General features: G+C 38.6%; 1 protein-coding gene across 1 annotated transcript; it reads right to left on the reverse strand.

Moving 5' to 3' along the window:
• Positions 1–2,016: 2,016 nt before the first annotated feature.
• On the reverse strand, positions 2,017–9,242 carry EMF1 (embryonic flower 1 (EMF1)). Its single transcript, XM_089619455.1, has 7 exons — positions 8,931–9,242; positions 7,810–8,124; positions 6,938–7,359; positions 6,723–6,833; positions 5,159–6,639; positions 2,881–4,600; positions 2,017–2,772 (listed from the first exon to the last, which is right to left on the reverse strand). The coding sequence occupies exons 2-6, from the start codon at positions 7,974–7,976 to the stop codon at positions 2,900–2,902; spliced, it is 3,882 nt and encodes a 1,293-aa protein (XP_089475581.1). The 5' UTR covers positions 7,977–8,124; positions 8,931–9,242; the 3' UTR covers positions 2,017–2,772; positions 2,881–2,899.
• Positions 9,243–10,102: the final 860 nt, after the last annotated feature.

Below are 10,102 nucleotides of genomic sequence, written 5' to 3' on the forward strand. Positions count from 1 at the left end.
GAACGACAGAGATCGAGAGCGTTTCGGGTTTTTTTTGGTGCTCGATTATTTTTTATGTTTTAGGTTAGCATTGAAATCGGTATGTATTGGAGTTTACTACAAGGGCATTTTAGTGATTTTTGATATTTTTGGCTAATCTGCTTCAATTTTGAAAAGTTTGGTTTTTTTTTTTTTTAATGCAACTTTGCCGTTACTAGGGATGGAACCCACAACTTTCACTATGAAGGTCGTGTGTAATTACCAACTAACTATATTAGGTACCACAAAAAATGTCGGGTTATTTTGTTAAACTTTAAATTTGACTGGGCTATTATGTTAACCTTTAAGTTTGATTAGGCATTGCGATATATATACATTATATATATATATATATATATATATATATATATATGTTTATATATCTATTGATATATTGCACTCACAAATAATATTAAATTGTATTCGACTAATATTCTTTTATAACATTTTCGAAAGATCTCAAACGATAGCTAGAGATCATAGGATTATATAGTTTGTTCCCAAATGTTTTTTCTCTCTAATTTTTAAAAAAATAAATGGAAGATTTTTAAGCCATTAGAGTTTAAAATATCGATAAAATTATGAAACTTAAATTGTTGTTAATAAAAGAATTTACAACCATGTCTACTACATTTTTAAAATATTAAAAAAATAATTTACAACACTAAATACGACTTTTAAAATGTTATTATGATAATTGAAAAAAACGTCTTAAAATCTCTTATACTACATTACTTGCATGTCATTAAAAAAAATTTATTTGTTTTTATCTTTGTAATGTCGCCAGACTCCTCAATCCCCGGACTCCTAACATTAGGCTCTAATCTATATATCTTAATCCTAGTGGATCATCATCATCACTAAAACTCAGCCAACTTTGAAGATGCGTGTTCGTATAATATTTTGACTCTATAATGTACGTATACAAAATGATAAGAAATATAGATCTTATTTTCTTTCTAATAAATGCATATTTTTCATAGGGGAAAACTATCATTCACATTTTTGCATTCATACGACACATTTTCAAATCTATCACAATCATACCTACCTTCAGGTATTCATTTATTGAAAATATATCTTGTATATTTATAAATGTAGCCCATAATCACTATTTTGATTGACATTTTGCATTTTAATTTACAATAATTAACATATAAAAAAATGATAGAACGCGGTAAAAAACGACTATTACATCGCTAACAAGCTATGCGAACAATCCAGAACTTCCAGCCCCACCAGTACTGGCACTTGTGGTTGCACAAAATCCCGCTAAAAAAATCAAATTATTCGTTTGGAAGCGCTCCCACAATTGCAGGTCCAAACCAATGAAGCTCTCCACCAAAGAAAGAATATTGCTGACCTTGTGTGTTCTCTGTAGATCTGCCTTGCATCATACCATCTAGAGCTGCTTTGGTGCATATGACCCGATGGAAAATATTCAATCGGAGCAGCCCGCTTTGATACTATTTATAGCGGAACAGGTCCTCTATGCAAACTACCAGTGACTTGACACACACGTCACTTTCATAGACAATATTCACCAAGCCAACAATCATCTCTCAGAGAAAAGAATTTAGCTACTAGGTATACCTCTGCCTCTGACGCATCTCCTTGACGAAATCCTCATCATGGACATACACTTTCTCTCCGATGTTCAATCCTTGGCATTTTACCTCATGTTAAACGTGGGAATTTTAACCCTTTTTTTTTTCTTACTAAGTGCAGGTTTTCATTGAACTTTCTGCGCCATTTTAGGAATAATTAAAAGCATTAAACCATTGTTACTGTAAACTAAGCTGTAGGTTGAGGTTAACGAATTCCCAACTTCATCTTTAACCTAAATAGATTGTATTCAAGAATTCAATACAAAACGATATGATTGTTAATCTTATCATTTAATATCCACGAGCTCGACAATTGGCAAACGATTTCCATATATCAATCCTTTAAACGTTGATTGTTTCCTTTACCGTTCTTCTAAACCCATATGGCAAGCTGAATACAGAAACCAATGATATACTTCAGACCAACTCCAAATAGGAATACGAACAGTAACTAAGTGATCATTATGGAAGCCGTTCAGTGCTTCTTTGGGACCGGCTTTGTCTTTGATTCGGACTCATTGCTACTTCAATGGGATATGCAAAATCATGAAGCTAAACCAAAAGGAAAACAAGCCTACCAACAAATCAATGTTTCTAAATCCCTCTTTGAACTCGTTTACCTACAGCAGACAATCATTGGAGAGACTCTGAAAAGGCCATTAGATCACAGCAAGTACATGTTCTGCTTCAACAACACACCACATAGTAAATAATGTCTCAGAAGTCTGTTGTCTACAAACTCATAAATAGCAAAATACATGTGTATATTTCTAATACAAGTTTCTGGTCGATGCTGTATTACAAAAGTATAACACTCCAAGATAACACCATTTATTGATAACCCTCATTGTGGACTAAGTTTTCCCGGCCTTCCGGGTCAGGAACGAGGGGTTTCATACATAAGAACTACAGTAAAACCTTTCAAGAGTACAAGGCTGTGTCGGGGGTTCTTTTTTCTTTTCTTTTTCTTTACAAAACTAGTACAAAATATAACCTAGTAAATAAATATCAGACAAACAAAATGCAAACCAAGTACAGAGGACTTGGAGCATCGGACGGATAATAAACATCTGCTTTTTCGTGAGGGAACCGGAGTTGAACTCTGATCCAACCAGAGAATGAAGTTGCCTTGGCTGGTGAAATTTACCTGATAATGTCGAACAAATTAACCTTCAATTTGAAACTCCCAAGGGAACTATGTGTGAGATTTTGAAAAGATGTGTCATAATAAATGAAAAGGCGTATGAATTATTACCATTATGCAAACTGGATAGTCACGCCCGTTCCTTCTCTGCGGTGCGCTTGGCTTGCTTCTGTGGCCTTTGCTGATCTAAGGCCGCTGAGCCACGCCTCTTTCTTGACTTTTTGACTTTTAGGTCCTCCCCTCTAATCATGTACTCGTTCTCAGCCCCGGGGACGCTAAAGTCAGCCGGGTTTCTGTTGACAGAACAGACCACAAACTCGGTCCTGCTTTTGAGAGGCCTGAAGGTTCCAGTGGCATGAGGGCTTCCGAGCCTGAGCTCTGTCGGGTACTCTGCGGTGCGAGGTTGCAGTAAAGGCAGCATAGAAGTTGATGCACCGATAAAGCCTTTCTGAGTCGCATGGACGGGGACGGCACTGTGACTGGGCGAGTAACCGCCACTTGCATAAGCAGAGCTCAGAGCTTTGCCTCTGTTTTGTCCAGGAGGAGCGGCTGAGCTCTTCTGAACCTTCTCTTTCCCCCGAGAGCTGAACGGAACTTGACCCATGAAGTCATTTGCCCTATGAAAACCCTTTTCTTGACGAAACGAGGAAGTGGATGGTCCGGCCATAGGATTGACAGGGAAAAAGTCGTGAGATTTCACGACGAGTTGATTTTTACCATGGTTATCGATCGGGTCTTTTGCGACGTCCTTGGGCCTGTTATAAACACCAGCCATCATCTGAGGATAATCCTTTGAGTTATTTTCGGGACAGTCCCTCTCGAGAAATTTCGCATTTCCGGGGGTCTTGAAGGTTGGGCCCGCCGACGATAACCCAGCGGTCACAAGGCTGAGAAGATGCATAGCAGGTATTGTTTCATTACTATACAGATCTAGCGACCCCCTCAGATTCTGCTGATGCTCGATCCTGTTATGTTTGTTAACGTACGTGTACTCTGTGTTTCTTTGGCTGAAAGTTTCTGAAACTACGTGCTGACCAGGCGTTTCAAGATTAGTAGCGTAATGCTTCTGATACTTTACCTCCTGCTCTCTGCTCATGTAATCACCCTTGTGCTGTAAACTGGGCCCACTTGAAGCTGTCTGAATGTTATTACGTGAAGGACCCAGCTTCTGAGGAGGAAGGCTATACTTCGTTGGCCTCTCGAGTGGGACCGCAGATGGCGGCCATGCTTCGCCCATTGACCTTTGACCAACCGGGCAGGTATTGCACGCTCCTCTCTGAACACTTGTATTCAAAAATCCATGGCCGAGCATATTTGCATTCCACCGGCAATTTTGCGCACAACTACATTCTGTAGGATTGGAACCAGAAATTTGGATAGCACTTGAAGACTTCTTCTGAACCAAGTGGCCACCATTCACATGGTCCCCGTTGCCGTTAGGAAATTGTTCGATTAACTTTTGCTTTGTGGGTTTAATACTTTTCCTTGCCATGGCTACTTCATTCCTTCCATTTCTGGCCTGAGGATTTGGTCTCTTGCTAGCGTCCTCGAGTATTCTGAACCGATCGGTGCTGTATAGTCTATCATATTCTAGCATACTAGTTTTTCTACCCTCGTTCGTTACCTTTAACATGTTTTTTCTGTTTTCGGGAATCGGTAGACCCTTCTCGTATTGAATGCGCGCCAGTAGTTCAACGATATCCATAGGGAATTCATCCGCAGATCCCTTCTCAGATGCTCTGTCAGCTATTTCGACAGCACTTTTCCTAGAAAGTGCAGAATGCTCTTTAATTTTGATTGTTTTCAGACCACTGTTTTCACCAGAAGTATCCTGAAAAAGATCATGGTAAATAAACACTTTGATAAAATATGTGAGAAACGATGCAATCCCTAGACTAGATGCGGGGAAGTAGAAAAGTTGCTCCAGTATATCATTTTATTAGAAACGCTGGACTTTCATTCATAGAAGAAAAAAAAGTGGGTAACTCCGATTTAGTAAATAGAACACTCGTCTAAGAAACTGAGTAGCTTGATACAGAAAGTAACTGCAGATAAATCTGTAGTAATGTGGTAAAAGCAAAGGCTGCTGGATGGAGAAACTACTGTATTAATTTCGGTCAAGCAAAGTGTTACAAGAACGTTGAAGCACCTTTTCTTCATTAGAGAAAGATTATAGAATATTACACATTGATAAGATGATATAGAAGTATAACATTGGAACATAATAACCCGAGGCCTTATTGTATAAGCTAGTCAAACTATTCCCGAAATCCGAAATAGGCTCCGAAAAAAATACACACTAAAAGATAATATAAACCATATATTCTGCCAGAGAAACATCGTGCAAGTAGACAAACATTGCAGTGAAAGAAATTACGACTACACATACCACATGTTTCCCGAGAGAATGGCGTCCTTCAGTCTGCGAGTTGCTATTCTGTTTCTCATTCAGAACAGGCACAGCGTACGTTACGAATTGACTGTTGACATCATCATGAGCTCGTTTCTTGTAAAACGGATAAGCAATGGCTTTAGGTGGAACGGTCGGCTCAGAAATGTAGTTTCTTTCTACAATTTTCTTCATAGTCTCGTCCAAAGGCGTGCCTTCCTGCCAAACCAACGGGGATATTCCATCTCCGTCTTGAGGAGTGAATTTCCTGTTGCACTTCATTGGAGCCGCAGAACTGCCAAGAGAAAGTTGCAACCCTGTGTCAATGGATGCCTCTTCTACTTGACGAAACGGAACTTGTAAGGACCCATTTTGAACAATTTCTTCGTTGCGTACAATTGGACCGCTTTTCATCGAGCCAGCATCGTTCCAATGGTACTGGGATGACCGAACGCTGTCTAGTTTTGGCATCCTGCCTTTGCTCTTAGTCAAACTAGATTTCTTCTCCATTCTCGGAGTAGACAAAGAAATTTTGTCCAATCCTCTGCTAGCGGATGCTTCGTTTACTGCTCTGAATGAAACACCATCTTGAACATTGCCCTTGTTTGAATTCCCAACTTCGTCCAGGCCCGGGTTTGGGAAATTTTCTCCAACTGGAACTAAATAAGAGTGCACATTAACACTGTTTTGCTTTTTCTTATTCTTTTTCTTATCAGAAAAAGGAAGCTTATCGCTTCCATGTTTGCTCCACTGGGTTTTTCTATTTTCTTGCGGATATAACCCAGTAGACGCATCACCTTTTATCTCTGAACCAGGAAGAGCACTGGCGTCATTTCCTTCACTTTCCTTGAAGCTCTTCAATTTTTTGTTTAAGTTGATCTCTGGAGATTTCCATTCATCATCCCGAGGCAATTTCCTTTTCTTATTATCATTCGAATCATTCTCTTTGCAATTATCTGGAAAAGACTTATGACCTTGGAGAACAGAAATGACTCCTGCCCCTATAGATTCTCCATTGACAACGCTCACAGGAGAGATATCTTTGCTTACCTTCTCTGTCTTTGCCTCTCCACTTTCGAGTAACAATTCAGTCAGTAAACGGATCTTACGAGTTCTCCTGCGCTGAGGACCACTTGGCGAAGAGGATTTATGACCCTGAACACCACGTCTTCCAACTATTTCTGTGCTGTCAGAGGATGCATGATCACGGTCATCTAACAATCCTGCCACACGCCCATTGGTACTTTTCTTGGCATTTTTAGTTGCCCCGTCACTAGAACCAGCTAAAGTTGAGGATCCAGAGGCTATCTTTAACTTATCCAATTTTTCATCCACAAAAATTGGGTTTTCTGCGACACAACTCATAGAGGAAATTTCACAAGCTGCTACAGGAGTAGCACGCGCAACATCAGTGACATCGTGTTTTTCCCGGCTATGCTTAAACAAATTTACAGGTTGGGTCTCCTCGTCCTTTCGAGATTCTGGAACAAAAACATGAATTTACAGTAACTAACAGTCCCATGGATTGTATAGTAGTTTAATATGTTGTTTCAAGTAGCTATACCTGTGAGACATTCTGGTTTCTCCTGCATCACATTTAAGTTAATTTCCTCTGGAACAGAAGTTACTCCAGGAAATTCATGACCTGCGACATTAGCAGAGCCATTCACAGTTCCTATATGAAAATAAAATGGTAAGTGTTACAAATAACTAGATTGCATAGAGAAAAGTGTTTAATAAACACTTATTTATTCAGTCTCGACCTCATGCTAAATGTACCTGTGAAGGAATTATGCATTTGAGCAGCAACCAATGCCTTTTTGTCTTGGTGGATATGTTTAGAATCCCCATCGGTAGAAGTACAAACACCGTCTTTCCGTTCCTCCACCAAGTTCGTTTTCAGAGCTTGATGAGCATTTGGCAGAGGCATTGTCGTAGAACATGGGGATGGAATATGACAGCAGTCACCTTTGGATTTAGATACAGTGTTGTCACAATTGTTTGATCTTGTACCGTGATCCTTTTCTATGCCTGTACAACCAAATTTCTCCACACAGCATTTGCAAGACCAATATCTGAATTTCGGAGAAGTTAAAGGAGGTAGCAAAGACGTTTGCTCTTTCAACTTGCTTTGCTCATCATCTAGTTCAAACGGCCAACATAACTTCCAGTTTTTTTTACGAACTTCAGAAACATATCCACTGCAACCACGGCGCAAGAGGAAAAATCAATTAACGCAGACAATCAAGTAGTGAAATATGTACAAACTACAACTTGTTGAGAGTTCATGCCAAATGTTAGTGTTTCAGCCTTCACTACATAGACGAGCCACTCGTTTCAGACTTTGCTCGGTAAATAGTTAGATAATAATAATAAATTTTTCCCGCCTCTTTCGACCACAGGCGTAACTACACCATTTTAATTTCAAATAGTTACTTAGCTCATGCAGTGCATAAATTAAAGCATTAATCAGACAAGACAACAGGTAAGTATAGAGCTGCTATGTACTCTATCAACTGAACTGACAGTGCAAACACTGGTAGTTTACAGGTATCTTTGAGTCACATGTCAAATAGCAAACATATATATACAACCATGAATATCCAATTGGTATATGAAATAAAAAAGATTGGAAGAAAAAAAAAACTTACCGAATGGAAAAGTGGTCACACTTGCCGTCATTATTCTTAGCATTAACATCTGCCAGATCTATGGATATCGAATTAATCTTAACAAAGGATCCAACATTCTTGGAGGCAATATTGAAATCTCCTTTCTGAGTACTCTCCTCCATCAAAACACTTGTTGAAGTCGTCATATAATAGCGCCCTTATAACAAACTGTTCAATGCTGAACAGCTTATTGATTTCCCCGTGAACAAACAGTTGAGCACTCAATCAACCTCTTATTATCGTAGATAACGTCAATCAATAAGGGAAAATGGCTATAGAGGTGTAAATTGAACACTGCAACGAAAATCACAACATAAGATCTTGGTAAAGGTAGCAAAAAATAGAACTAGGGTTTTTAGTCAGACCCAGCTAATTAGAAGCGTCGTGTTCAATAGATTAGCCATAAATTTGCAGCAGATAGAAATGAGAGAGTATATTCAAAACGATTAGTAGCAAGTTGCATTTAGAGATCACTAACCAAAAAGTAAACTATTTGGAAACCCTAATTTTCCACCAAAAGAAACACACGAGTTAAAACGGCTAATCTGATATCTTGCCAGCAATAGAATAACATACGTAGCTAAACCGACTAATTTAAGTGCCACAAATTAAACCCAATAAGAGAAAAACACGTAATTAGGGTTTCGTTTATGTGAAACCGATATCGCAGAAAAACAAAAAAAAAAAATTAGCGTAATTCTCGGGAGATACGCCATAAAATCACCCAAACCCATCAATATCCCGTCATTCAAATCCCAAATAACAAGGAAACCCACTCAAGTCCATCCAGAAAAATAATAAAATTCCTAGGGCTTGTTCCTGATAAATTCACGAGATAGAACGAGCCAAACAATCATCGAAACAAAATAGGCATCGATATACACATAAATCAGAGAAAGCAAAAGTCGAAACCCAGAAATGAGAAATAAAAACCCAAACTTGACGTACTCAAACAGCGAATACGAGTTACGAATCTCGAACCAATCAGCTCAGACTGAGCTTATCAAACCCACACGAGCTTTCGAAATACCCCAATTATCACCAGCCTTGAGAAAAAACGAGACATCGGAACCAATTTCGATCGACATAAAAGAACATACCTTTTTCCTCAAACTCGAATCAAACCATCAGACACGAAAAACAGTATCGTCAATTCTGGGAGCTCGCTATCTCCGTCGATCTCTCACGGCAATCCGAGAAAGAGACACCTAGTGGTAGAGAGACTCGGCGCGAATACCTGGAGCCGAACCGCGGAGCCGGATTCGAGAGCTGAGCCGTTGAGATTTGGGTGCGAACCTTTTACAAACCCTAGAGAGAGAGAAGAGGGTTTCGATCTTTTAGAGAGAGAGTGGGTGAAAAATGAAGAGAGAGGGTTTTATTTTATCTATTTTGTCTTGTAAGAGAAATGTGTTCTTTTCTCTCTCTGTTTTTATTTTAATTGTTTTGTGTAGTGTTTATTCATTATTGTAATAAAATCGTCCTCTCCGTAACATTCCGTGGACTCTCGCGCACCGTATACATTCTTCGTAACACGCGAAATAACACGAAATCTTAGGGACCGAGAGAGTCACGGCCAGTGCGAGCGTTCCACGTGGCGTAAATGTGCGGTTCTTATCACAATTCCATTAAGTTTTCGAACAAAGCAAAACCCTAGCGAAGTGATTGTAAAAAGAGAATAAATAATAAAAATAAAACGTTACTGTTGTTGATGCGTTTATTACACGCTCTGTCTGTTTCTTATTTACCTGTCGCGTCAAGGAGAGCGAAAGATGCCTTCGCACATAAACGAGTTCTGATTAGTGCGTATTCGACACCGCCTCTCACAGAGAGTGGAAGTAGGTGCGTTTGGAAAATAAAAAGCCCTAATTTTTATTTTTCTGGCAAATTATAATGAGAGCATCTATCTAACCCTAACACTAACATCTATTATCTAGTCCTGACCCAACCGAGTTGTGTAAGTGCCGAAAATAAGTTTTTTTTTTTCTTCTTTAAATTGAAAATAAGTTATTAATAAAGCTGGAGAATTCCTAACTTTATTTTGGGTTCACTGTTTAACCTTTTATTTTAAAAAAAGGCTAGAAGACCTAAGTTCATTTTATTTTATAATTTCTTTGGTTAACTCAAATTCTGTGGTATTACTTATTATATCCAAAATCCAGTTAACGTTAATATAACCGATAAAAAAAAGTAGTCATCATTTTTTTTTTCACCTTTAGGTAATAGTAATCCACTCTGTTATAAGAATAAAAAAAAATGATACATAAAAAAAGGA

Source organism: Urtica dioica, chromosome 7, assembly GCF_054948205.1.
Source record: "Urtica dioica subsp. dioica isolate 48M chromosome 7, U.dioica_male_clone48M_v1_H2, whole genome shotgun sequence".
Lineage (NCBI taxonomy): Eukaryota > Viridiplantae > Streptophyta > Magnoliopsida > Rosales > Urticaceae > Urtica > Urtica dioica.

Coding starts and splice junctions, on each gene's coding strand:
- EMF1 (XM_089619455.1), bottom strand. CDS start 7,976: ATGACGACTTCAACAAGTGTTTTGATGGAGGAGAGTACTCAGAAAGGA. Junction 7,360..7,809: donor TGTGACCACTTTTCCATTCG/GTAAGTTTTTTT, acceptor CCGTGGTTGCAG/TGGATATGTTTCTGAAGTTC. Junction 4,601..5,158: donor ATTCTCTCGGGAAACATGTG/GTATGTGTAGTC, acceptor GATCTTTTTCAG/GATACTTCTGGTGAAAACAG.